Genomic DNA, 27,228 nt, shown 5'->3' with positions numbered 1-27,228 from the left:
CATCAGTTGGCTCCTGATTGTCATACTACAACTCTTGGTTTGACATTAAGTAAAAAATCTGAATTTTAAGGAATTTTTGTAGTAAATAAAATTCACTTACTTTACTCTTAAACACTGCAGAAAAAATAAACGCCATCCAACCATCAAAAGGGTCCTACTGATCATACCTTCAGGTTTTTTCTTCCAAGTATTGTCCGTGCAGTCCTTAACTTGGAAAATATTATTAGCTGTTTAACATTAGGGTTTAAATGAATCAGTTAATGCTGCAGCCTCGTAAGAAAGCGTCTGACTGTCTTTCTTCCCAGTCGTCAGTACTTGAGGAGACAGTCTAAACAGTTTAGTTTGGTATATTGATGTTATCTGATCCTCTCTTTGATGAGGAGTCCAAGTTCCATTACTATTCAGTATCATGTATTTGGACAAACAGGTGCACTGTGGATCTAAAAATATAGCCCCACACACATCAAGAGAAGAGCCGTCAAAGCTAATTTACTCATAATCCTTAAACTTCACACACAAGCATGCACACTAAATAGTGTGCACATCTTCACATGGCAATAAACAACCCAAATCATTAAAATTCAGTTACTTTTGGTTATTAATGTTACACAATCTACCAAAAAAAAAATGGATGACCACTTTTAACTGTTACAACAAAAAATATTTGAGATATATAACAACAATTTCATTACCAATAAAAAAAAAAAATCCTTAAAATCATGAAAAATAGTTAAATATCAAACCAAGAGTTGTAGTATGATCAAAAGGAGCCAACTGAGTTAGACAGAGTGTAATCATTTTACAGTACATAAGAGGGAAGTTATTGAATTTTATTACTAATAAAATAATAAGAAAATAAGAAAAAAATTCCTTAAAATTCAGACTTTTTTATTTAATATCAAACCAAGAGTTGTAGTATGACCAGCAGGAGTCAACTGATGGCTCCAGTGATTTTGGTAACACTACAATGTATAAGAGTGAAGTTATTGAATTTTATTACCAATAACAATTCCTTAAAATTCAGATTTTCTATTTAATATCAAACCAAGGGTTGTACTGTGACAGTCAGGAGACAACTGATGGCAGCAGCGAGTTTGGTGACACTACAGTACATAAGAGTGAAGTTAATGAATTTTATTACCAATAAAAATTATTTAAAATTCAAATTTTGTACTTAATATCAAACCAAGTGTTGTAGTATGACCAGCAGAAGCCAATTGAAGGCTCCAGTGATTTTGGTGACACTAAAGTAAACAAGAGTGAAGTTATTGAATTTATTAAAACAATACTAAAATAATGAAAATTTCTTAAAATTCAGATTTTGTATTTAGTGTCAAACCAAGAGTTGTAGTATGAGCAGCAGGAGACAATTGAAGGCTCCAATGATTTTGGTGACGCTACAGTAAACAAGGGGGAAGTTATTGTATTTTATTACTAATAAAATGATAAAAAATTCCTTAAAATTCAGATTTTTTTTATTTAGTGTCAAACCAAGAGTTGTAGTATGACCAGCAGGAGACAATTGATGGCTGCAGTAAATTTGGTGACACTACAGTGTATAAAAGTTAAGTAATTGAATATTTGTCTCTCTTCGCTGTTGCAGCGGTTTTGCTATTTGCAGACGGTCCCTGTTCACTCGTTGCACAGCCGGCTGCTCATAGACATCAGTGCTATTTCTGCAACTTGAAAGACAGCGACTTTTGATAAAACTGGCCTCGTAGCACATTGTCTAGCTTACAGCGATTTGAAAGAGGCATTGTTTATGTTTTTACAACGTATATCTCATGAGTTATTGATGCCGGAAGTCCGAATCTGTGAATATCTTGCCAACTTTACCTAACTAACTGTCAGACTCTTACGAATTAAAGTTACTTTACTGATAATTTCATTTCCTATTTTAAGCAGAATTTCTTCATTTTTTTACGTTTTAAAGATTTTATTTTAACAGATTTAAAGAAAACAAATGACATCATCAGGCCGCGACGCCGCTGCCGGTTTGCGGTAAACATCAGTTAGCGGCTCCTGAAAGAGTCGTAACGTAAACAGCGACAAACCGGCACAGTGTGGATTCTCTGCTCCACGGTCACACAGCGGAGGTTCCCCGGTTCTCTGGCCGCTCCGTTAGCCGTTAACTGACCGGTGGACGGATCGTTAGCCGTTAATTGACCGGTGGACGGATCGTTAGCCGTTAACTGACCGATGGACGGACCGTTAGCCGTTAACTGCCCGGTGGACGGACCGTTAGCCGTTAACTGACCGGTGGACGGACCGTTAGCCGTTAACTGACCGGTGGACGGACCGTTAGCCGTTAACTGACCGGTGGACGGATCGTTAGCCGTTAACTGACCGGTGGACGGATCGTTAGCCGTTAACTGACCGATGGACGGACCGTTAGCCGTTAACTGACCGGTGGACGGATCGTTAGCCGTTAACTGACCGGTGGACGGATCGTTAGCCGTTAACTGACCGATGGACGGACCGCCGCCGCTGCCCCCGGAGCTCTGGGTGTGCGTGTTCAGCTACCTGAGCACGGAGGAGAAGCACACCGTGCGCACCTGCTGCCGACACCTGAAGAAGCTGGTGGACCACCCGTCGCTGTGGCGGGGCCACACTGTCGTCCTGTCCGACCTCCGCCGCTACACCTACGGCTTCTGGGACACGCTGCTCCGCCGGAAGCTGACCCGGGTGGCGGTGCGGCACCTGCGGCGGAAGGAGTGGCGGCGCCTCGTCAAGTTCCTGCCGACGCTCACCGCCGTGGTGTTCGTGGACGGAGGAAGGCTGTACAAGGAGAAGTACCTGGACCACCTGGCCCGCTTCCCGGAGATCCGGGACGTGGGGGTGAGGAACGCCACCTGGGACGAGCCTATCCTCGGCCAGAGCGTCACCGCTCAGCTGCGGGAGCGGCTGACTCACCTGAGCGTGTGCAACGTCCGGCTGCCGTGCACGGTGCAGTTCATCAACGCGGTGTCTCACCTGGGCAACCTGCGGTACCTGCTGTTCCACCAGCAGGGGGAGGGCTACGGCCTGGACACGGTGCGACCGGTGCCCCGCGGAGTCTTCCACAACCTGCTGCTGCACCTGAACAAGCTGCAACACCTGTCCTGGGGCATGAGGGGGGAGCCATCAGAGCCGCTGCCCGACGACTACCTCAGCCCTTCGGACCCGCAGCAGCCAGGTGAGGTCACCTGTCTGTGGGTTCTGGTCCAGGTGTCTCTGACCTGGTTCTACACCTTGTAGGGTTACTTTAGTTCTGTGTTTGGTTCTTTGAATCACCTCAGATCAGACAATAAACAGGTTCTAGGTTGGTAGAGGACAGGTAGGTCCATAGTGGTTTAACTGGGACCAGTTAGACAGTCCTAGTGGTGGTAGAGTTACCCTAACCCAGTGGTTCTCAAATTTTTTCTGTCGGGCCCCCCTTCGCAGGACAAAAAACTTTCATGCCCCCCCAATAACTTTGTGCGTATATATATATATATATATATATATATATATATATATATATATATATATATATATATATATATATATAAACTGTTTTAATATTAAAACGTGAATATGCAGGGCTGTGTTATTTTATCTGATTCCATTTTGTTGTTTTTCACAGTAAAGATCAGGGGTCTCATTTTAGTCCAGGGACCACATAAATCCAATCTGATCTCCAGTGGGCCCCACCAGTAAAATCACAGCATAATAACCTATAAATAACCACAACTCCAACTCTTCCCCTTTGTTTTAGTTAAAAAAAAAGTACATTCTGAAAATGTTCACATTTAATGAACTATCTTTTTACAAAATATTATGAACCTGAAATTTCTTAAGGAAAACAAGTTCAGTTTCAACAGTAGCCTATTATGCCTCAGTTCATCATTTACACATGCATTGTAACTGCCAGATAACAGTTTATCTACAAAAACACAAAACATTCAGTCACAGGTATCTGGAACTGAACAATCTAGTATTTTACTTCATGATCAGAACAACTTGTCAAGTTCTAGAAATTATTTTAAATTTACAGTTTTACAAATTTGCAATTTACAGTTAATGTTGTTGTAAGTTTTATCATTTGTAAAGTCGTCTGGTGGGCCGGTTTTGGCCCACAGGCTGTATGTTTGACATTGCTAGTAAAAATAATCAGAGGAGATGAGCAGAGTACGTGACGTGATCAAGTACGCTGGTGTTCCGACTGCACATTAACGATGCGTTCTCCCGTTCTCTGGAGTCTGTACTTCGGGGTCTGAACGGCCAGTGCATATACCATAGATATATACAGAAGATCATTGTTATTAATATTTTTTTTATATCTATGGCATATACAGTCTATAGGCCAGCACAATTTCAGTATTGTTGTACGCCACGAAAAACAGGCTGACGTTAAAACAATAGTTCAGCTCATTAGTTCCGTGTTGAAGAACCTTTTCCTCCCGGTCTCCTGCGCCCCCCCTGACATGCCTCTGTGCCCCCCCAGGGGGGCGCGCCCCACTATTTGAGAAACACTGCCCTAACCAGACTCTTTGGTACAGTAGGACCGGACTGGTACGGCGGCCCGGCCCTGACCAGTCTGGAGCTGGTGGATTACCCAGAAACCATCCTGCCAGAGAATGCTCTGAGGAGTCTGACGTCGCTGCGCTCGCTGACGGTCCGGTACAGGTACATCAGAGAAGGCATCACCTGTCGCCTTCGGTCGTGGCTGAGTCCTCTGAAGCAGCTGGAGATGCTCACCATCATCGGTGAGTTCAGGAGTCTGAAGTCCTGCAACTCCAGAGAGAACTTAGGAACATCTTCTGTGACACAGCTAGAAGGACTTCATAGGATTTTATTTATCGATGATCTAAAAGCTTCAGATCTAAACCAGCTTCTTGTTCTTTCTCCCATCAGGTGGAAACTCTCTGGCGACCTACACCACCACCATCCCATCCAGCGTGACCAGGCTGACGCTGCGAGTCGCCATAACGCTCAAGGACATGGACTCCATCGCACCCAAAGTCCCAGGACTGGAGCACCTGGACATTGAACAGAACCGGTCCAGCGGCAGCCTCTGCAGACGGATCCCCATGCTGTTCCCAGAACTCAGGACTCTACGGATACGGTAAAGAATCCAGCATCTCACAGTAAACTGCATGAACCGGTCGACCTCATCATCTCATAGTCATTTCCTCAAATGATTTATTTATAAAAGAGAAAATCTGGCAAATAATAGAGAATCCAGTTGAGACTTCTCCTGGACATAGATGTTCCAGGTGTTGCCCTGATGCTGAATCTCAGACTGTGAGGAAAACCATCAACCTTTGGAAAATCTGTGTCCAAGGATGAGAATGCAGTTTGTAAAAAGAGCTTCAGTCAGTCAGAAGCATTAAAAGGATTCCTGTTGGAATCACATCTTGTGGAAGCTGCTTGGAGCTCCAAAGATACTTCTACAGTCCAGGTGAAGTCCATGTGTGTTTATGGGCCATGACAGCAGTTCACAGACTTTTAGAGTTCTTCTTTTCATGTGAACTGCACCGATGTTTCACGCTGGTTTCCCACTATTAAAGTCTGCTCTGCCTTGTCTCCCAGATTTTTCCGCCGGGAACCAGAGAAGGACCTGCTGAGCCTCCACCGACTGCGACACCTGGTGCAGCTGGAGCTGCTGGTGGAGCGATCTTTCATCCTCAGAGACTACCTCAACGGTCACCCGTGGCCCAGTCCCTGCGTCCGGGAGCTGATTGACGAGCTTCGACAGCTTTCCGAGAACAGGATCACCGTCATCACCGCCATGCGACAGAGAAACCCTCTGAAAGAATGCGACTGTGTCTGGGAAGGAGACTGAGGTGGCCGACAGCAGCTGGGAAAACAAGTCTGCTTCTAGGAGCACGAAGAAGACGGGTCCTTGACTCGGGAACAGAAGCCACGAGACACCAAGACGAGAAGAATCAGAGAAACTGTTGGTCCCTGCAGGGACTGGAAGGTTAGAAGGAAGGAGGTGTTGGATGGCGTGCTGGGAAGAAGAGCCTGAAGGTCCAGCAGTGGTTCAGTTGTTCAGAAGAGCCTGAAGGTCCAGCAGTGGTTCAGATGTTCAGAAGAAGAGCCTGAAGGTCCAGCAGTGGTTCAGATGTTCAGAAGAAGAGCCTGAAGGTCCAGCAGTGGTTCAGATGTTCAGAAGAAGAGCCTGAAGGTCCAGCAGTGGTTCAGATGTTCAGAAGAAGAGCCTGAAGGTCCAGCAGTGGTTCAGATGTTCAGAAGAAGAGCCTGAAGGTCCAGCAGTGGTTCAGATGTTCAGAAGAAGAGCCTGAAGGTCCAGCAGTGGTTCAGTTGTTCAGAAGAGCCTGAAGGTCCAGCAGTGGTTCAGATGTTCAGAAGAAGAGCCTGAAGGTCCAGCAGTGGTTCAGTTGTTCAGAAGAAGAGCCTGAAGGTCCAGCAGTGGTTCAGTTGTTCAGAAGAAGAGCCTGAAGGTCCAGCAGTGGTTCAGATGTTCAGAAGAAGAGCCTGAAGGTCCAGCAGTGGTTCAGTTGTTCAGAAGAGCCTGAAGGTCCAGCAGTGGTTCAGATGTTCAGAAGAAGAGCCTGAAGGTCCAGCAGTGGTTCAGATGTTCAGAAGAGCCTGAAGGTCCAGCAGTGGTTCAGATGTTCAGAAGAAGAGCCTGAAGGTCCAGCAGTGGTTCAGATGTTCAGAAGAAGAGCCTGAAGGTCCAGCAGTGGTTCAGATGTTCAGAAGAAGAGCCTGAAGGTCCAGCAGTGGTTCAGATGTTCAGAAGAAGAGCCTGAAGGTCCAGCAGTGGTTCAGATGTTCAGAAGAAGAGCCTGAAGGTCCAGCAGTGGTTCAGATGTTCAGAAGAAGAGCCTGAAGGTCCAGCAGTGGTTCAGTTGTTCAGAAGAAGAGCCTGAAGGTCCAGCAGTGGTTCAGATGTTCAGAAGAAGAGCCTGAAGGTCCAGCAGTGGTTCAGATGTTCAGAAGAAGAGCCTGAAGGTCCAGCAGTGGTTCAGATGTTCAGAAGAGCCTGAAGGTCCAGCAGTGGTTCAGATGTTCAGAAGAAGAGCCTGAAGGTCCAGCAGTGGTTCAGATGTTCAGAAGAAGAGCCTGAAGGTCCAGCAGTGGTTCAGATGTTCAGAAGAGCCTGAAGGTCCAGCAGTGGTTCAGATGTTCGCTCAGCTGGCTCTAAGTGGGTAAAAATATTCAAACAAATCCTTCACTGAATATTTTCTTCACCAGTGGAACAGCATGAATGAAAACATGTCAGAGCTGATTGACTTCCTGTTGGGTCACAGATCCAGTTAATGTCTTGTTAGGACGAGTTTATGTTTAAATTTAATTCTCTTAAACCCTTTATATGAATAAACTATAAAGTGTGATGAAGAAGAAACCAAACTGTGTAAAACAGGCTCAGTGTTGGACTGAGAAGGTCGCTGATGTAGAACGTTTCTCCTGATAAATGAACACCAGAGACTGATGAGAGCAGCCAGAGCTGGTTTATGAGCTTCCAGTAGTCGAATCATCTGATGAAATCACTGTTCAGGTGGTTTGTTTCTGCCATATTTATGTTCAGTCTGACTGCAGCTACAAAAACAGAAGCTGTAGAAACTCTGCAGTCATGAAAAAAGAAACTTTAAAATTGTTGATTTTATCATTTTAAAGGTTACCATTTATTAAAAACTGTTAAAAGTCATGAAGTGAAACTTCAACATTTGGTCTATTTTCTGTATTTTGTTTCTCTGCTCCTTTAATTCTTATGGAGACGCTTTGATCGGTTCCAGTCCGACTCCTCTGTAGCCGAACATGATTTCTTTAAAGCCTCGTATTTATTCAAGTTGAATTTCTGGGTCTCTTGACTACAGAGCAGTTCTAGCTGCTGTAGAAATTAAAACATTCAGTCCACACAGACTTTAAACCAGTAAAGGTGGAAACTTTAACAAGGAAACCAAACTGGGAGGATTTCTGTCTCCTGATGTGAACTCAGCTGACAAAACATTTAAAACATGTGGTTTCAGTTCTTTCTTGGTTTTTCTAGAAGAACATTTTGGGTTTAGTGTCTCCGCCTGTCCTCTGTGTTCTAAATCATCTTTTGGTTTACTGTCTGTACTGCAGCTACTAGAACAAAGTGCAGCCTCTGCATTCAGTGGAACCACTGGGTCAGGGTTAAAATAAATGTTTTCAGGTCTGATATCAGAGCTTCTGGATGATTCTGACATCAACAGGCATAATAAAGTCAAACTACTCACTAGACTCGCGTTCCATCAGTACAGGAGGAACAGCAGCTCCTGGGATTTCTCTTTGCACTTTTACTACCATTGGAAGCTCTGAGAGGTTGACTGCAGTCTGCCCATCCAATCAGAGGTTAGAAGTGGTGCTAGTTTCCTATTGGCTGAACAAAATAAAGATTTTCTTCTGTGATTGGGTGATCTCAGTCCACTGCTGCTCAGGACTCTGATCATCTCCATCTGCTGCTGTCTGTCAGGAAACCAGAAGGAAATCTGTAGTTTTTCTGTTTTCAGACACGGTGACATCATCTGTTCTGCTGCAGAGGATTGTGGGTCAGAAAAGCCAGAGGAAGCATTCAGACATCCTGAGGTCTCTGACAGACTCAATCTTTCTCACTAACACCCTCATTTCCAACAGGTTCTCCAGATGTTTCCTCCTGATGTTGTTGGATCAGTAAGTGTGTGAATTAACAGACTCAGATCATTATATTATATTATATTATATTATATTATATTATATTATATTATATTATATTATATTATATTATATTATATTATATTATTGTGATATTTGTGGTTATCAGTAAGTCAGTGAACACATCGTACACTTTCCTAAAAACAGAGGTTAGTTTTTTCTTTGAATAAGAACAGGAATGTCTCCTCCACTCACTAAAGACATCCATTTCTTTCCTGAAATTCCAGGAAATTAGATGTAAAATATGGACAATTAAAGTGATGAAATTAACCCAGCTGTCAGTCTGTCCTGCATCTCGGTGCTTTTACGAAAAAAACACAATAACTGATCTTCAAGAAGTACAAATTCACAAAATACCTTCCAGCTCCATCTCTCTGGCTTTTATTGTATTTTATTGTGTTCTTTTATTTATTATTATTTATTTGATGACAGTTTTTATCTCAGCACTGCAGATAAAATCATCTGGGATTTTAGCTCGTTCTGTCTAAAAACTTCAATCTGTGGAAACTTTGTAAGGATGAGTTCACCTGAAAGCTGGAACCCGACAAGCTCCCGTTTGTTCTCCAGAAGCTGCTGAAGCTCAGAAGTCCAGCAGCAGCGTCAGCGGCTCCTCGGCCTTTAGGACCATCTCCTGTTTCTGTCCGTAGACGCCTTGCTCCACCTTCACTCCCGCCTCGGTGCATTTGTTGGAGGCTGCCATGAGCTCCCTGCAGGCCGACGCCAGGCCGGACAGCAGCTGAGCGGCTCTCCAGAGCTCACAGCCGCCTCTGAACCGGATCCTCCTCCGGACCGGCGGCTCGGCCAGCAGCGAGTCCTGGGGGACCAACAGAACGCTGCCGGGGAGGTCGAGCAGCGACACCGAGTGTCCACGGTCCCTCCGGAAGAACTTGGTGTTCATCAGACTGTTGGCTGTTGGAGCAAAAACATGGAAGCTGGATGAACTTAAACAGACTGAAGAATGAAATCATAGGAACCTGAGAGTGTCTCAAACCCTACAACCCAACCCTACAACTTAACCCTACAACCCAACATGGAAGCTGGATGAACTTAAACAGATTAAAACAAGGAAATCACAATAACCCGAGACTGTACTAAACCCTACAACCCAACTTAACTCTAACCCTACTAGAATTTATTCATTTCCTTTAGCTGAACTCTCCCAGGGTGAAGACGGTCTTTAACAGTGTTCTGGTAGTGCTGTAATGTTGTAGTTTGACCTGATGGTGGTGGTGTTGTCTCTGTTACCAGCTGAGTTACAGCATTTCTTTATTATTCCTGGTTTTTAGGACAACAGCTGAAGACCAATCTGAGGCTGCAGAGAAGAAAAGAGGAGCTACAACCCTAAAAGTCTTTAGAATCAGAAGAAAAACTGCTTTCATGGGTCCTTCCATGTTCAGACACGATTCTTTGCTGAATCTTTGGATTTGTTGGGTTTTCTGTGTAAATTTGTGGGTTCTTAAAATCATCAGGTTGATCTGTGGTGTCTTTTTCTGTTGTGTGAAAAACCTGAGCCCATAGTTGAAAATATTCTGCATAAATAACTGAGAACAGAAACTAATGGAAGAATAAGTAGTTCATGTCCAGAAAATGATCAGCACATCTCTGGAATTCACGCAGGAAAACCCACTTTTCCTCTGATCAAGGGTTAAATAAAATGTGTTTGGTGAAAAATCTCACCCATCTGATATGTGACATTTTCAGTGGCTCCGTGGAAAAAACAAACGTAGACAACGATTCCCTCCTGGATCTGACAGAACAAGGTTTAGATTAATCAATAATCCAGTGATCAGAAACAAGGTTTAGATTAATAATCAATAATCCAGTGATCAAACGGTCAAACTAGAAGAAAACATGAATATTCCATCATTTGAATTCATTCATGTGTTTCTAAATACTTCTTGTGTTTTTGTTTCTGGTTTAAATATCAAATATTCCATTCCTCTGTAATTTACTCCATTTATTTATGGATTCATTCATTAATAAACTTCTTATTTTACACTCACTTTATTATTATTCATATTTTTCCTCCTTCATTCGAGTTCAGATTTCAGGTCATTTAAATGATGAAATTAATTCTCCGGATGTTTTAATGTTCAGAGTTCACAGCTGGACTGGCCTTTATTCATCGTTATTCCAAAGAATGAACCGTTCCTGACATTTTCCAGTTTAATCCATGTCTGAATGGAAAACTGGACACTTTCAGAAAATAGATCAACACAGTTTTCATTTAAAGCCGAGAATCTCATTTTATTTAGCTTTACTTTAAATAGAATTCATGAGAGAGAAACAGACTGATCCTGGAACTGTTGGTGATTGATTATTGATGACATGATTGATTATCGATGAGGTGATTGATTATTGCTGAGATGACTGACTATTGATGAGATGATTACTGACTGAACTCCCACCTCGGCCCACTGAGCGTCTCCTCCATCCAGAGCTGGTCGGATCTTCACCTTGGCCGAGCTGCACTGCTGGATGACGGTCCGAGCCTGAAGCCTGCTGCAGCTCCGGAACGCCGACGAGCTACAAAGACACAAAAAGAATCAGGAACAGATCACACCTTTAATCAGTCACATCATCACACCTTTAATCAATCACATAATGAAAAGTAGAACATCTGAAGTAGTTGGTGGTAGTTCTGGTTCCATGGAGGTCCAGGACCTTCCACCTGCTGGGGGTTCTTACCTGTCCACCTCAGCACCTGGTCTTCCTGTCTTTGCCAGGGTTTTACCAGCGATGGTGAAGACCGGCCAGGGTTTGTTACTCGGGGCCACGACGGGCTCCAGACCACTGGTTCTCCTGGTCTCTGCTGGGTGCTGAACTCTGGACCGGTTCTGTGCTGGGATCTGAGCCTGTGGTTCACCTGGACGGTGAGTTTTCTCTGGAGGAGGATCTGCAGCAGGTCGGACACACTGAGAGCTGCTGCATTCTCTCTGGTCTTCTTCTGGATCCTGGACCTGAACGTGGCTCTCAGACCTGCTCTGGACAGACAATGGTCTGGAAACAAGGGGGGCGCTGGGAGTCCTGGACTGGAGGCTGATGGGAGTTCTCAGGTGGAGGAGGATGGGGATCCTGGTCTGAGGGCTGATGGGGGTTGAAGGTCCATCCTTGGAGAGAGACGATGAGTTCATCTGTTCATCACTTCCAACTGAAACATCCTCATTCTAAAGGAGGAACTAGTTCTAGGAGCTGATTTACACAAATGATCACTGATGAATTTACACAGTTACAAGTTCCAAGTTACACAGCAGAAAACCAACCAACACCCTGCCTGATAACACAACAAAAACACAACAAATCACACCCAGTCTGTTCCAGGGATTCTCCTGTAGAGGAACTGCTGGTTTCCACCAAAGAGGTTTTATAGGAAAGTCAGCAGCAAAAAACTGACAGACAGAGAAACATCAGTCTGTGTCTGTGTGTGTGTGTGTGTGTGTGTGTGTGTGTGTGTGTGTGTGTGTGTGTGTGTGTGTGTGTGTGTGTGTGTGTGTGTGTGTGTGTGTGTGTGTGTGTGTGTGTGTGTTTAGTTCCATCTCTGAGTGAAGGGATGAGGGGGGGAACAAATGAATAAAGAAAAAACAGGCAGGAAAACTGATCAAGTTACAAAAGTTATTTACAAAAAATAAAACCAAAATTCAACACAAAGCGAGCTGTAATTTATCAGGTCTGTAGTTTATCAGGTCTGTAATTTATCAGGTCTGTACTTCATGGAACTTCAGTACTTCTCTTTGAGATACTGTGAATCTGTGCTATGTCAGTAAAATTGAATTGAACATATATATATATATATATATATATATATATATATATATATATATATATATATATATATATATATATATATACATATATATATATATATATATATATATATATATATATATATATATATATATATATATATATATATATATATATATATATATATATATATATATATATATATATATATATATATATATACATATATATATATATATATATAAAATAGCATATATAAATATATATAAATAAGTCTACCTGACGGGCTGCACAGTGGCGTAGTGGTTAGCACTTTCACCTTGCAGCTAGAAGATCCCTGGTTCACGTCCCGGCTTTCCCGGGATCTTTCTGCATGGAGTTTGCATGTTCTCCCTGTGCATGCGTGGGTTTTCTCCGGGTACTCTGGCTTCCTCCCACAGTCCAAAAATATGCTGAGGTTAATTGATCATTCTAAATTGCCCGTAGGTGTGAATGTGAGAGTGCTTGTTTGTCTATATATGTAGCCCTGCGACAGACTGGTGACCTGTCTAGGGTGTCCCCTGCCTTCACCTGAGTCAGCTGGGATAGGCTCCAGCCCCCCCATGACCCTAGTGAGGATTAAGCGGTGTATAGATAATGGATGGAAGTCTACCTGACCTCTGTGTCTGAATTCAGCCGTTCGCTGTCTCCTTCACTGTTCTCTCCTTCATCAGCATCATCGGTCTGGTCGTCTTTGACGCTGTCAACATGAACAGAGAACCACAGTGAAACCACAGGACCAGTTAACCCCCCACTGATAAACCAGTTCTACTGGAATTATCAGCTTCTAATGTCTCTGGGATTAAACTTCTACAGCGTTTGTTCTATTCTGGCCTCGGCGTTATGAAACTGTTTCTGAACCAGAAAAATCATGAAGCCAAAGTAAAATATAAAAGATGAGGGTTTTTTTGCAGCATCTAAAATTCATCCTGAGCTTTTTGTGTATTCTTGTGCATTGTTTAAAAAATGAGGAAAAAATGCAATGAAAAGGTTGTTAACAGTGAAATAGATTATCACAGAGGAACTGACTGAAGTTAACATGTTAGCTAAAAACAATGCAGAATTAGATGGAAGATCGGAATGTACTCGATCAAAGAAATTACTAAAAGCAGCAAATAAACAGTTAGCAAATCCACAAATGATTAATTAACTTAAAGTTAAACTCCAAAGAGCTTAAACATGGTAGAAAAAGCTGGACAGAACTAAACAACTGACTGAAATATTCAAATAAATGATGAAACTGTTGAAATAGAAGCTATAAAAATGGATAAGCTGCTAAAAGTAAAGTTATTAATAAACTATAAAAATGTTAAACAGATGACTGTAGAAACAGCTGTATTAAAGGTTGAAATACTGAAAATATAGAACTAATAACTGAAATACGAGCTCCAGAGCTACACAGCTCCAATTAAAGAACCAAAGTTCAGTTTCTGTTACTGAGAGTTAAAGCACAAACAAAGACTCTTTCATTTGACAGAAAAAGTCCTGCAGCCTTTTATTCTGGTGCATCATTATGAGGTAATAAAAGGAACCTGCTGATTGGAGGAGATCTGAGCGCGTGCAGCAGCGTCTCCGGGTTCTTCTTCCTGCTGCACTGGAAGCAGCCGTCGATCCACTGGATCACATCCGATTTCATGGTTTTCCAGAAATACCTGTCAGAGAGCAGACATGAGGTCAGGGGACAGACGTGAGGTCAGAGGACAGACGTGAGGTCAGAGGACAGACGTCATGTCAGAGGACAGACGTGAGGTCAGAGGACAGACGTGATGTCAGAGGACAGACGTGATGTCAGAGGACAGACGTCATGTCAGAGGACAGACGTCATGTCAGAGGACAGACGTGAGGTCAGAGGACAGACGTGATGTCACAGGACAGACGTGAGGTCAGAGGACAGACGTGATGTCAGAGGACAGACGTCATGTCAGAGGACAGACGTCATGTCAGAGGATAGACTTGAGGTCAGAGGACAGACGTGATGTCAGAGGACAGACGTGAGGTCAGAGGACAGACGTGATGTCAGAGGACAGACGTGATGTCAGAGGATAGACGTGATGTCAGAGGACAGACGTCATGTCACAGGACAGACGTGAGGTGAGAGGACAGACGTGATGTCAGAGGACAGACGTCATGTCAGAGGACAGACGTGATGTCACAGGACAGACGTGAGGTGAGAGGACAGACGTGATGTCACAGGACAGACGTGAGGTCAGAGGACAGACGTGATGTCAGAGGACAGACGTGATGTCACAGGACAGACGTGAGGTCAGAGGACAGACGTCATGTCAGAGGACAGACGTGATGTCAGAGGACAGACGTGATGTCACAGGACAGACGTCATGTCACAGGACAGACGTGAGGTCAGAGGACAGACGTGATGTCACAGGACAGACGTCATGTCACAGGACAGACGTGAGGTGAGAGGACAGACGTGATGTCACAGGACAGACGTGAGGTGAGAGGACAGACGTGATGTCACAGGACAGACGTGAGGTCAGAGGACAGACGTGATGTCAGAGGACAGACGTGATGTCAGAGGACAGACGTGAGGTCAGAGGACAGACGTGATGTCACAGGACAGACGTGAGGTCAGAGGACAGACGTCATGTCAGAGGACAGACATGAGGTCAGAGGACAGACGTGATGTCAGAGGACAGACGTGATGTCACAGGACAGACGTGAGGTCAGAGGACAGACATGATGTCACAGGACAGACGTGAGGTGAGAGGACAGACGTGATGTCAGAGGACAGACGTCATGTCAGAGGACAGACGTGATGTCACAGGACAGACGTGAGGTGAGAGGACAGACGTGATGTCACAGGACAGACGTGAGGTCAGAGGACAGACGTGATGTCAGAGGACAGACGTGATGTCACAGGACAGACGTGAGGTCAGAGGACAGACGTCATGTCAGAGGACAGACGTGATGTCAGAGGACAGACGTGATGTCACAGGACAGACGTGAGGTCAGAGGACAGACGTGATGTCACAGGACTGACGTCATGTCACAGGACAGACGTGAGGTCAGAGGACAGACGTGATGTCACAGGACAGACGTGAGGTGAGAGGACACACGTGATGTCACAGGACAGACGTGAGGTCAGAGGACAGACGTGATGTCAGAGGACAGACGTGATGTCAGAGGATAGACGTGATGTCAGAGGACAGACGTCATGTCACAGGACAGACGTGAGGTGAGAGGACAGACGTGATGTCAGAGGACAGACGTCATGTCAGAGGACAGACGTGATGTCACAGGACAGACGTGAGGTGAGAGGACAGACGTGATGTCACAGGACAGACGTGAGGTCAGAGGACAGACGTGATGTCAGAGGACAGACGTGATGTCAGAGGACAGACGTGAGGTCAGAGGACAGACGTGATGTCACAGGACAGACGTGAGGTCAGAGGACAGACGTCATGTCAGAGGACAGACATGAGGTCAGAGGACAGACGTGATGTCAGAGGACAGACGTGATGTCACAGGACAGACGTGAGGTCAGAGGACAGACATGATGTCACAGGACAGACGTGAGGTGAGAGGACAGACGTGATGTCAGAGGACAGACGTCATGTCAGAGGACAGACGTGATGTCACAGGACAGACGTGAGGTGAGAGGACAGACGTGATGTCACAGGACAGACGTGAGGTCAGAGGACAGACGTGATGTCAGAGGACAGACGTGATGTCACAGGACAGACGTGAGGTCAGAGGACAGACGTCATGTCAGAGGACAGACGTGATGTCAGAGGACAGACGTGATGTCACAGGACAGACGTGAGGTCAGAGGACAGACGTGATGTCACAGGACTGACGTCATGTCACAGGACAGACGTGAGGTCAGAGGACAGACGTGATGTCACAGGACAGACGTGAGGTGAGAGGACACACGTGATGTCACAGGACAGACGTGAGGTCAGAGGACAGACGTGATGTCAGAGGACAGATGTGATGTCAGAGGACAGACGTGAGGTCAGAGGACAGACGTGATGTCACAGGACAGACGTGAGGTCAGAGGACAGACGTCATGTCAGAGGACAGACATGAGGTCAGAGGACAGACGTGATGTCAGAGGACAGACGTGATGTCACAGGACAGACGTGAGGTGAGAGGACAGACGTGATGTCAGAGGACAGACGTCATGTCAGAGGACAGACGTGATGTCACAGGACAGACGTGAGGTGAGAGGACAGACGTGATGTCACAGGACAGACATGAGGTGAGAGGACAGACGTGATGTCAGAGGACAGACGTGATGTCAGAGGACAGACGTGAGGTCAGAGGACAGACGTCATGTCAGAGGACAGGCGTGATGTCACAGGACAGACGTGAGGTCAGAGGACAGACGTGAGGTCACAGGACAGACGTCATGTCACAGGACAGACGTGAGGTCAGAGGACAGACGTGATGTCACAGGACAGACGTGAGGTGAGAGGACAGACGTGATGTCACAGGACAGACGTGAGGTCAGAGGACAGACGTCATGTCAGAGGACAGATGTGATGTCAGAGGACAGACGTGAGGTCAGAGGACAGACGTCATGTCAGAGGACAGACGTGATGTCACAGGACAGACGTGAGGTCAGAGGACAGACATGAGATCAAAGGACAAATGTGAGGTCAGAGCTGAAATAGATGTCTAACCCTAACCTCTGGGGTGAAGCCGACCCACCTCTCGTTGAGCAGCCGCAGACATTTGTTGACGTCCAGGTGATTGAGCTCGTCATGGTAATCGGTCAGAGCGGCTTCAACCTGCTGCCGACTCCTCAGAACCAAACGCAGTCGATCTCCTCTGGTGGAGTGAAGCTTGTCGTCTGAAACATCAGCAGATATGAGCTGAGAGTCAGGAAGTCCAGAACAGAGCTGTAGCTCTGATGGATCTGGACTAGCAGTCAAACAGCAAACTGTTAAACACACTGAATATGGAGCAGAGGACAACGTAGAAACTATTAAAAGTAAATAAGTAACTATTTAAATAACTTTATCTGTGTATATATATATATATATATATATATATATATATATATATATATATATATGTATATATATATATATATATATATATATATATATATATATATATATATATATATATATATATATATATATATATATAAATAAAAAAATCATATTTCGTTAAATACACAAAACATGGAACAGAGGACAACAGAGAAACTAGTGTTTGTTCCTGTCTGGCTGGTATGAGTCAGAAAAAGCTTCAGAACTGCAGTATTTTCAGCTCCCAAGTGTTGGAACCTTTCATGGTGAATTTCTTGCAGAACCTCCTGAAGGTGTTCTTCTCCACGTAGCTCAGTCCGGGCGGATAGGTGCGTCTGCTCAGGTAAAGCTCCACGGCGTCGTATTTGGCAAAGAAGGCCTGAGGAGTAGATACGAGCAGGTGTTAGCGTCATCAGGCTTAATGGAGGCCGTGAATCATCTCATGAACATAAACTCACCTCCTCCTGTCCTGCAGGCTGGTTCTGACCTCTGGATGTCATCTGTGGATGAAACACAGGCGGTTGAAATGCTGCTTTTTACCGCTTACCTCAGAATCTGCTGCGTCTCACCGAGTCTCCGTGGACCATGAGGGTAGGAACAGCATCTGGACGGAGGACCACCTTCTCCCCACGCCGGTCCAAGCAGTCCTCAGTGAAATGAGTGGAACAGACGGACGACCGCAGCCGAGGAAGCCAGTTAGAACGTCCGACGGCCTTCAGCCAGCGAGCCAGCAGGGCGGCGTCATGGAGAGGAAACCTACGGAACAGAAACCCATCCATCCATCCATTATCTATACACTGCTTAATCCTCACTAGGGTCATGGGGGGGCTGGAGTCTATCCCAGCTGACTCAGGTGAAGGCAGGGGACACCCTAGACAGGTCACCAGTCTGTCACAGGGCTACATACAGAGACAAACAATCACTCTCACATTCACACCTACGGGCAATTTAGAATGATCAATTAACCTCAGCATATTTTTGGACTGTGGGAGGAAGCCGGAGTACCCGGAGAAAACCCACGCATGCACAGGGAGAACATGCAAACTCCATGCAGAAAGATCCCGGGAAAGCCGGGACGCGAACCAGGGACCTTCTCGCTGCAAGGTGAAAGTGCTAACCACTACGCCAATGTGCAGCCCGGAACAGAAACCAGCAGGAGAAAACACATCACCTGATTCACTTTATTCAGTCCTGACTGACAGTTTGACAGTAAAAGAGCATAAAGAGTCTCACACTGGACACATTCAGTCGACAGAAGTAGAAGAAGATGCTCATTGATATCAAATATAAGTTATTAATTCAAAACATTTCAAACAACAGACATGGAGTCAAAGTGTTTTTACCACAGAAATAAGACCAACTTTCTGAATTTACCAAACAAGTTTAAATACTCAGGTTATGAATCTACAATATTTTACAATTATATAATGACCTAAATAAATTTAAAATTAAGATTTACACACTACAGTATCATTATACACAGGAAAGATCACGAATAAAAGACTTCATCTGAGGAGGAAAGATCATGAATAAAAGACTTCATCTGAGGAGGAAAGATCACTAAAATATTCTCTACCTGCATGACGTCAGTTCACTGGTAATTAACACTAATTTAAACTAAAACATTCAGATTTTGGAACAAAGTTGAGGACAAATGAACTGAAGCATCAGCTGAGAAAGACAACACCTGAAAACCAGTGAAAACACCTGAAAACCCCTGAAAACACCTGAAAGTAGTAGAAAGAGAAAATCACCAAAACTGGAGACGAGAAATCCTTTCAGTTCCTGTTTCATTCAGCTGGTTCCAGAGAGTTACCGGTGGAAGGTGAGTCCCAGTGTTACCTGTGGCAGGTGAGTCCCAGTGTTACCTGTGGATGGTGAGTCCCAGTGTTACCTGTGGAAGGTGAGTCCCAGTTACCTGTGGAAGGTGAGTCCCAGTGTTACCTGTGGAAGGTGAGTCCCAGTTACCTGTGCAAGGTGAGTCCCAGTGTTACCTGTGGAAGGTGAGTCCCAGTTACCTGTGGAAGGTGAGTCCCAGTGTTACCTGTGGAAGGTGAGTCCCAGTTACCTGTGGAAGGTGAGTCCCAGTTACCTGTGGAAGGTGAGTCCCAGTTACCTGTGGAAGGTGAGTCACAGTGTTACCTGCGGAAGGTGAGTCCCAGTGTTACCTGTGGAAGGTGAGTCCCAGTTACCTGTGGAAGGTGAGTCCCAGCTACCTGTGGAAGGTGAGTCACAGTGTTACCTGCGGAAGGTGAGTCCCAGTGTTACCTGTGGAAGGTGAGTCCCAGTTACCTGTGGAAGGTGAGTCCCAGCTACCTGTGGAAGGTGAGTCACAGTGTTACCTGCGGAAGGTGAGTCCCAGTGTTACCTGTGGAAGGTGAGTCCCAGTTACCTGTGGAAGGTGAGTCCCAGCTACCTGTGGAAGGTGAGTCACAGTGTTACCTGCGGAAGGTGAGTCCCAGTGTTACCTGTGGAAGGTGAGTCCCAGTTACCTGTGGAAGGTGAGTCCCAGTTACCTGTGGAAGGTGAGTCACAGTGTTACCTGTGGAAGGTGAGTCCCAGTGTTACCTGTGGAAGGTGAGTCCCAGTGTTACCTGTGGAAGGTGAGTCCCAGTGTTACCTGTGGAAGGTGAGTCCCAGTGTTACCTGCGGAAGGTGAGTCCCAGTGTTACCTGCGGAAGGTGAGTCCCAGTGTTACCTGTGGAAGGTGAGTCACAGTGTTACCTGCGGAAGGTGAGTCCCAGTGTTACCTGTGGAAGGTGAGTCCCAGTTACCTGTGGAAGGTGAGTCCCAGCTACCTGTGGAAGGTGAGTCACAGTGTTACCTGCGGAAGGTGAGTCCCAGTGTTACCTGCGGAAGGTGAGTCCCAGTGTTACCTGCGGAAGGTGAGTCCCAGTGTTACCTGTGGAAGGTGAGTCCCAGTTACCTGTGGAAGGTGAGTCCCAGCTACCTGTGGAAGGTGAGTCACAGTGTTACCTGCGGAAGGTGAGTCCCAGTGTTACCTGTGGAAGGTGAGTCCAAGGCCTCGCTCCACCGGCCCGCAGCAGTTGCTGCAGCTGATGACGCTGCAGCGAAGCCACTTTCTCTTGCTCCTGGTGAGGCAGGTGTTGCAGCTGGAGATCCAGGTGGATAAGTCGCAGCTCATGCTGGCCCAGTAGAAGTGTTTGGAGATCTCTCGCTGGCAGATTCCCTGACCGTAGTGACCCTGGTTATCATGGAACTGCTGCAGGATGGAGTTTACCTGGAATCAAAGGGGAGTGTCTTCATTTAAACTGTCTAATACCCCGACAGTCTGCATTTAAACTGTCTAATACCCCAACAGTCTGCATTTAAACTGTCTAATACCCCAACAGTCTGCATTTAAACTGTCTAATACCCCGATAGTCTGTATTTAAACTAATACCCCGACAGTCTGCATTTAAACTGTCTAATACCCCAACAGTCTGCATTTAAACTGTCTAATACCCCGATAGTCTGTATTTAAACTAATACCCCGACAGTCTGCATTTAAACTGTCTAATACCCCGATAGTCTGTATTTAAACTAATACCCCAACAGTCTACATTTAAACTGTCTAATACCCCAACAGTCTGCATTTAAACTGTCTAATACCCCGATAGTCTGTATTTAAACGAATACCCCGACAGTCTGCATTTAAACTGTCTAATACCCCGATAGTCTGTATTTAAACTAATACCCCAACAGTCTGCATTTAAACTGTCTAATACCCCAACAGCCTGCATTTAAACTGTCTAATACCCCGATAGTCTGTATTTAAACTAATACCCCGACAGTCTGCATTTAAACTGTCTAATACCCCGATAGTCTGTATTTAAACTAATACCCCAACAGTCTGCATTTAAACTGTCTAATACCCCAACAGTCTGCATTTAAACTGTCTAATACCCCGATAGTCTGTATTTAAACTAATACCCCAACAGTCTGCATTTAAACTGTCTAATACCCCAATAGTCTGTATTTAAACTAATACCCCGACAGTCTGCATTTAAACTGTCTAATACCCCGACAGTTTTCATTTAAAGTTGGTACTTTGGCACTCTACCTCCTCTCTGCTGCGTGGGTTAGGTTTAGTAAGGTTAGGAGGGTTAGGGTTAGGTCTAGGAGGGTTAAAGTCGGTACTTTGCTGCTTTACCTCCTCTCTGCTGCGTGGGACTCTGACAGGTGGAGATACTCTGGTGTACATCAGCTCTCCGTCTGAAACACAAACAGGATTCTAAAGCATTTCAGTCTAATTCAACATCATCATGTGTTTGTTGAGAGTTGGACTGTTTGCTTTCACCTATCAGGCCGAAGCGCTTGGACATCCGTTTTAAAGCCCCTCTGCTTCTCTTGCTCTGCAGAGGTAAGACTCGGTGGCTCAGATACCTGCAGAACAAACAGCACACTCAGAGAAATGAAGATTAAAATCAGCCACCTGTCTGGAAGTCGTCTACCTGGCAATATGGTTGTAAGTGGAGAAGCTTGGCTCCACGATGGTCTTCCTCTTCTTGAGGTCCCTCACCGTCTGGACCTCCATGGAGTCTGGATCAGGAGCTGGGAGGCAGTACTGGTGTTCCTGCAGCCCCACTGGGGCTTCTAAGGCCGGACCAGAGGATTCTGGGGTTTCTGCAGCAGCAGCTATCGACAGAAGGTCTTCCAGGGTGTTGGAGGGAAGAAATTCATCCTCTGAAGGGACAACCACCTGAAGACCAAAGAACAACACATGAGCAGCTCCTCTATCAGTAGGCACGGGTTCTGTTCAGGTTAGAACGCTACTTCAACTGTGTTCCTGCTGCTACTTTTTGATTGTTTTAAAGAGAAAATCTAAACAAATTAGGAACATTTAGTTTTTCAGACGAACTGTATTTGAATTTAAATATAGACACTGTTGTCGTGTTGATGGGATGGCCGGAGCTCTGTGGACAGTTCAAAATATTAGATTCTGCAGTGTTTCATTAAACCGTCCAGCATTATATCAGCATTAAAACCTTCAACAGGTATTCAATAAATGTGACAACACTGTGCTGATAAAACCTTTTCACTTTGAGCAGAAAATGAATGCAGGACTTTCTCTTCTTCACTGACTAGATGGAGATCTCTGCTGTAACCTGAACAGGTGAGTCCCTCTCCTCACATATAGATGGTTTCATCACTGGATCACGGTAAAGTTAACCTGACTGTTCTCCACATGAGGCAGGAAGAGAAGAGACCGTCTGACCAACCGTCATCATTCACTCCCACAATGCAACACGGTAAAGGTTGTATCTGCAGCTGTACTGATGACAGTCTGGAGTCCAGTTATATCAGAAATCACAATCATTCATCAGATTAAGAAATACATCTCTGGCCTGGAGCTTGTCCACAAATTAAGTATGTAAATATGCAGTACGAAGACTAGGAAGAAGAATTTAGTCTTTAGAAACATTGAATGTTTAAATTATTTCCAGGTTTAAATGATATATTCCACAGGTGTGACTGAGCACCTGTCAGCTCTGTTTCTATGACGATGTCCAATCAGCTGCTGACAAGGTTTAAAAATGACTTTGGTCAAACTGTGTCCGTCTTTCTCAGTCAGCAGAAACTCCTCGATCCACAACATTCATTCTGCTTTTTTCAGTGTCTTAATAAATGTAAAACTTCCTGTTGCTGCTCTCTGAGGTAGAGTCTTAATCTACGGGGGTCGGGCTGATTGTTTGAGGGTTGGGTTCCTGATCCAGACTCCATAGAGGTCTTGTTCTGGTTCTTGGTCTAGATTCTGGTCCATGTTGGTCAGGTTTGTTCCATGATGTGGTCATAAGAAGCCAGCTGATCTGTTTGAGGTTAGAGGTGAACTCTGGTCAGTTCAGATCAGATCACTGCTCTGTAATCTGGGTTTAACTCCTGAGTTAATGCTGGCTGGAGACACTGGTCGCTGTAGAGAGAACCTGTGTTCAGGTGTTCAGGTGTATGTACAGAGTGCATCATTTAAAGGTAAACTGTGTCTGCATCGTATCACCTCGTCCTCTTTAGTAGTTTGCGGTACGATGGTCGGTACAGCGTCTGATGACAGCATCCGTTGACCTTCGTCGCTCAGGTTGAAGCAGGATGAGTCAAAGTGTCGTGAGCAGATGTAGGAGTTTGATCTGAGCGAACCTTCGTCCCTCTGAGCCACCGCCAGCCACGTCCGCCGCCTCTCCGCCTCCTTTGGAAACCTGGATCCCATTTAATTCTGATTAAATACGTCCCTTTGGTGTTTATTTTTTAGAAAGTACAACAGTTCCTGCTACTGATGGTCAGACAGCACTTTACTGTAGCTTCAACTAAAACCTGCTGGTCTGTTCAGCTTCAGGAGTCGCTAAACTGCTTAAAATGCTGCAGCTCAACATTCCTCATCAACACTTTCAGGCTTTTGATTAGGATTTAAAATGTGATAAATGTGACAATCACTTCTGTTAGCACCAACTTTTCTACTTTAGCTGTCTTCCTAAATTCAAGTAGTTTATGCTAAAGATGTGGACACAAAGAGGAGACAGGAGCTTCATTCCACTGGTTAGGGTTGATGATTTATTATCAACTACTGAATGAAGGGTTAGTGATTTAGTGATCACCCTACTAACCCTAACCCTACTGAATTAACTGCTAACTGGTCTGATAACTGATTATTTGATTTGAGAAATGTTTTAGGTCAAAGAACTCAAAAATTCTGAGACTGTAGCTTCTTAAATATGCATATTTTTGGGTTTCTTTTCTACTCCTTAAGAAACAACTGAATATCATTGGATGAAACAAGACATTTTAGCGAAAACAGCTGATTGATTCACACAGAAAATAATCAACAGATTCATAAACAGAGAAAATAATAAATACTGGCAGCTCTAACTAGCAGTGAAATAGATTTTATTTTAACTGAACTGATCTGTCCAGTTCTCACTGTTAGGTCTTTTCACTCTATTAGTACGTTTAAAATGTGCTTATTGATTTTAATAACCATAAAAACAATTCAAATAGAATCCTGTTAATCACAGATAAGGACTGTTGTATATGAGACAGGTACAGCACCTCACCTGGATGCTCTGACAGTATGATTGGCCACATGTAGTTTTATCCTTTATCCATGACTAGCCGTTTTCATGCCTTTCCTTGAAACTGATTTTCATGCATGAACTGTTAACTGCAGGAAACTGATAGCAGGAACCATCTAGAAATAATCCGATAACTGATCTGTTGAAGTCGTGGTGTCAACGTGGAATCTGACCTGTGGAAGCTGAGCTCGGGGTGAACGTAACTGGAGGCATCGCAGCCGTAAACCAGGCAGAAGTGGACGGGCGGGTCCAGAGGTTCGGGGCGAGGTCGGTTCTGACAGACGGTGCAGGCTTTGATCCACTTCTTCACGGCCTCCGTCACTCCGACCCAATAATACAAGAGCTGGACACAGAAGAGACGCCACCGGCACAGTCCAGCTGCTTTTAGCAAACTCCCTTTATCGCTGTGGAAACCTTCACTGTTTACATCTAAACCTTCATTGTTTACATCTAAACTTTTGCTGTTTACATTTAAACTTTTGCTGTTTACGTCTAAACTTTTGCTGTTGTCTGAACTCACCATGATCTCCTTCACCATCCGAACTCGGCCAGCGTGGTTGTTGTTGTCATGGTAACGCAGCAGGATGTCCCGAACCTCCTCGTCGCTCCTGACGACACGGAGGAGGCGGCCTCGATAAGTTCGCCACAGAGAGCCATCTGGTGGAAGGAGGGGGAACTACAGCCTTAACTTACTGTTTTCAGTCTTCCAGACCTTCTTCAGCAGCAGATTGTGATGAGACAGCAGGTAAATACAGGTAAGTTGAGGTAAGTCTCACCTGTGTCTACCTGCTGTCTCAGCGGAATCTGTTCTCATTTACTACCTTTGTAGAGGAAGTGTTTGCTGGCAGCTTTGGTCACTTTCTTTGAGCTTGTTGAAGCATTTCCAGGAAACTTTCCTGTCCGGATAAAAAGCTCCAAGTTATCCAGAAAGCTGTAGGAAGGCATCTGTTGGAGAAGAGAGACATGAACTTTAAATGATTGGTTCAGAAACAGCTGCAGATATCGCTCCAATAATCACCAGCTCTTCCAAGCTCTCCTCCAGGCTGGACTACTACTACTTCTCATCGGGATCCCTAAAAGAGCTGCAGAAGCTCCAGATTATTCAGAACAGCTGCTAGGATCCTGATGAAAACCACATCACAGCATCCTCCGTTCACTCCTCTGGCTCCCCATATCCTCCAGAATTCACTACAAAATCACTCTTCTCACCTATCAGTGCATTCATGGCAATGCTCAGGATTACCGTAAAGAACTCATCTGTCACCAATCATCAGAAATAAACCTCCACTAATAACTGCCACCTCCTCCTCCTGCCCAGAACCAAACTCTGGACCAGAGACAGAACCTTCAGAAGTCCTCCTCACCTCCTGAGAGCTCCACAAACAGCGGATGTTTTTAAAAAAGGCTTAAACAGCTTCTGTTTAATAAAGCTTTTAATTAACCCTAACCCTGAAGTTTCTATTTTTATTGTTACTTTATCTGATTTTTTGTTTTTATCCGTTTTATATCTTAAATGTAGCATTTTTAGATTTTGCCTAAATGAAAAGTGCATAACAAATAAAACGTATTATTAATTTATTATCATTAAATCATGCTAAATGTCTGAAATGTAAATAAACAATGAGATAAATGAAAGCTGGATGTTCATATTTATTTCTTGTCCTCAGGTTTCATCCTGTTTGTTAGAACTGAAAAACTAAAATACTGAAGACCTCTTTTCTGAACATTCTGTCATTTTTGTTGACAACAAAAAATCTATTGATCAGCTGAAAAAATAAACAGTGAAATTAGAAAAAAACAACATAGTTTATTTTTTATCCTCATTATTAATTTCTGTAATTAATGTTATTAACTTTTTTAACGTTTTGATATATTGAATTCATTTTTGTGATGTTTTTATTGTTTTTCTGATCATCATGTGAAGTCATCACATATTAATTCACTGTTTTACTGCCGATGTGTGATTTGAACATCTGATGTGTTTAGAAAAGCTTTTATGAATAAAGTTTCACTGATTAACTGATTGATTGATTGATTGATTGATTGATTGATTGATTGATTGATTGATTGATTGATTGATTGATTAATTAACTGACTGTTATACAGCACACTGACATGAACAGGACTAACATCAGGAACCTTTATTAGCAGCAGCCTCAGGCTAAAAGTTTCTCACCTCAGCACATGTTCGGTCGGTCAACACTAATCCTCGTTACACCGACGTCAACTTTAACCATCAAATTTCCCGCCGGAAGCCGTAAATTTAGCGAAACTTTCACAGAAACCACGTCTTTTCTTCCACTTTAACCGGATTCCAGAACATTCTGTGCACAGAAATTCGTTTTAAGTTGAATTACAGCCCGAAAGTGTCGCTGGTTCGGTGGAGATTTTTGACGAAGGTTGAAAAATCTGTGAAACGGAGCTGAGAGCGGCGCACTTCCGGTGACGACACTGAGCGAAGCGCCGCCTGCTGGAGGGAGGACGAACTGTAACCACATTTTATTATTGATTAAAATCTATTATCAAGCCTTATTGATTATTGATCAAAACTGCTAGTAACCATCCAGTAATCAATAATGATTAATAGCAACCATTATTGATTACTGATAACAGTTATTTAACTGATACTTATTAGAAACTAAAGCAAAAGCTTTATGGTTCTTGATTAAAATTTTATCTGTATCTATATATCTGTATTTATATATCTATATAGCTGTATCTATATATCTCTATCTATCTAT

The 27,228-nt window shown here is 44.2% G+C and overlaps 2 protein-coding genes across 7 annotated transcripts; one reads left to right on the top strand and one right to left on the bottom strand.

The window, feature by feature from the left end:
- The first annotated feature begins 1,957 nt into the window (after positions 1–1,957).
- Positions 1,958–7,639, top strand: LOC129349332 (uncharacterized). 3 transcript variants are annotated; one of them, XR_008602314.1, is made up of 5 exons: positions 1,958–3,175; positions 4,521–4,727; positions 4,876–5,086; positions 5,554–6,979; positions 7,060–7,639. XR_008602314.1 is itself a non-coding variant. In XM_055012359.1 (4 exons), exons 1-4 carry the CDS (start codon positions 2,470–2,472, stop codon positions 5,804–5,806), a joined length of 1,377 nt encoding a protein of 458 aa, XP_054868334.1. In that variant the 5' UTR covers positions 1,958–2,469; the 3' UTR covers positions 5,807–7,639. The 3 variants fall into 3 exon arrangements, 2 of the variants coding, with proteins under 2 accessions (XP_054868334.1, XP_054868335.1); XM_055012359.1 differs by having other exon boundaries at positions 5,554–7,639; XM_055012360.1 differs by having other exon boundaries at positions 1,960–3,175; positions 4,524–4,727; positions 5,554–7,639.
- Positions 3,555–26,913, bottom strand: LOC111576671 (uncharacterized). 4 transcript variants are annotated; one of them, XR_008602312.1, is made up of 21 exons: positions 26,664–26,913; positions 25,309–25,432; positions 25,008–25,144; positions 24,661–24,830; positions 23,422–23,617; positions 21,881–22,128; positions 21,727–21,812; positions 21,580–21,641; positions 20,429–20,667; positions 17,996–18,182; positions 17,885–17,926; positions 17,685–17,805; positions 17,101–17,242; positions 13,962–14,081; positions 13,048–13,129; positions 11,335–11,756; positions 11,055–11,172; positions 10,324–10,393; positions 9,174–9,555; positions 8,193–8,421; positions 3,555–7,131 (listed from the first exon to the last, which is right to left on the bottom strand). XR_008602312.1 is itself a non-coding variant. In XM_055012357.1 (19 exons), the coding sequence occupies exons 2-19, from the start codon at positions 25,430–25,432 to the stop codon at positions 9,227–9,229; spliced, it is 2,895 nt and encodes a 964-aa protein (XP_054868332.1). In that variant the 5' UTR covers positions 26,664–26,913; the 3' UTR covers positions 9,005–9,226. The 4 variants fall into 4 exon arrangements, 2 of the variants coding, with proteins under 2 accessions (XP_054868332.1, XP_054868333.1); XR_008602313.1 differs by lacking the exon at positions 8,193–8,421; XM_055012357.1 differs by lacking the exons at positions 3,555–7,131; positions 8,193–8,421 and having other exon boundaries at positions 9,005–9,555.
- Between the last annotated feature and the right edge of the window lie 315 nt (positions 26,914–27,228).

The sequence above is a fragment of the Amphiprion ocellaris genome, chromosome 7 (assembly GCF_022539595.1).
Source record: "Amphiprion ocellaris isolate individual 3 ecotype Okinawa chromosome 7, ASM2253959v1, whole genome shotgun sequence".
Taxonomy (NCBI): domain Eukaryota; kingdom Metazoa; phylum Chordata; class Actinopteri; family Pomacentridae; genus Amphiprion; species Amphiprion ocellaris.
The sequence above is the reverse complement of the archived record's forward strand: the minus strand, read 5'-3'. Positions and strand labels throughout refer to the sequence as shown.

Coding starts and splice junctions, on each gene's coding strand:
- LOC111576671 (XM_055012357.1), bottom strand. CDS start 25,432: ATGCCTTCCTACAGCTTTCTGGATAACTTGGAGCTTTTTATCCGGACA. Junction 21,813..21,880: donor ACTTACAACCATATTGCCAG/GTAGACGACTTC, acceptor TTTGTTCTGCAG/GTATCTGAGCCACCGAGTCT. Junction 18,183..20,428: donor CTTGGACTCACCTTCCACAG/GTAACACTGGGA, acceptor TCTGTTCCGTAG/GTTTCCTCTCCATGACGCCG.
- LOC129349332 (XM_055012359.1), top strand. CDS start 2,470: ATGGACGGACCGCCGCCGCTGCCCCCGGAGCTCTGGGTGTGCGTGTTC. Junction 3,176..4,520: donor TTCGGACCCGCAGCAGCCAG/GTGAGGTCACCT, acceptor TCTTTGGTACAG/TAGGACCGGACTGGTACGGC. Junction 5,087..5,553: donor CTCAGGACTCTACGGATACG/GTAAAGAATCCA, acceptor CTTGTCTCCCAG/ATTTTTCCGCCGGGAACCAG.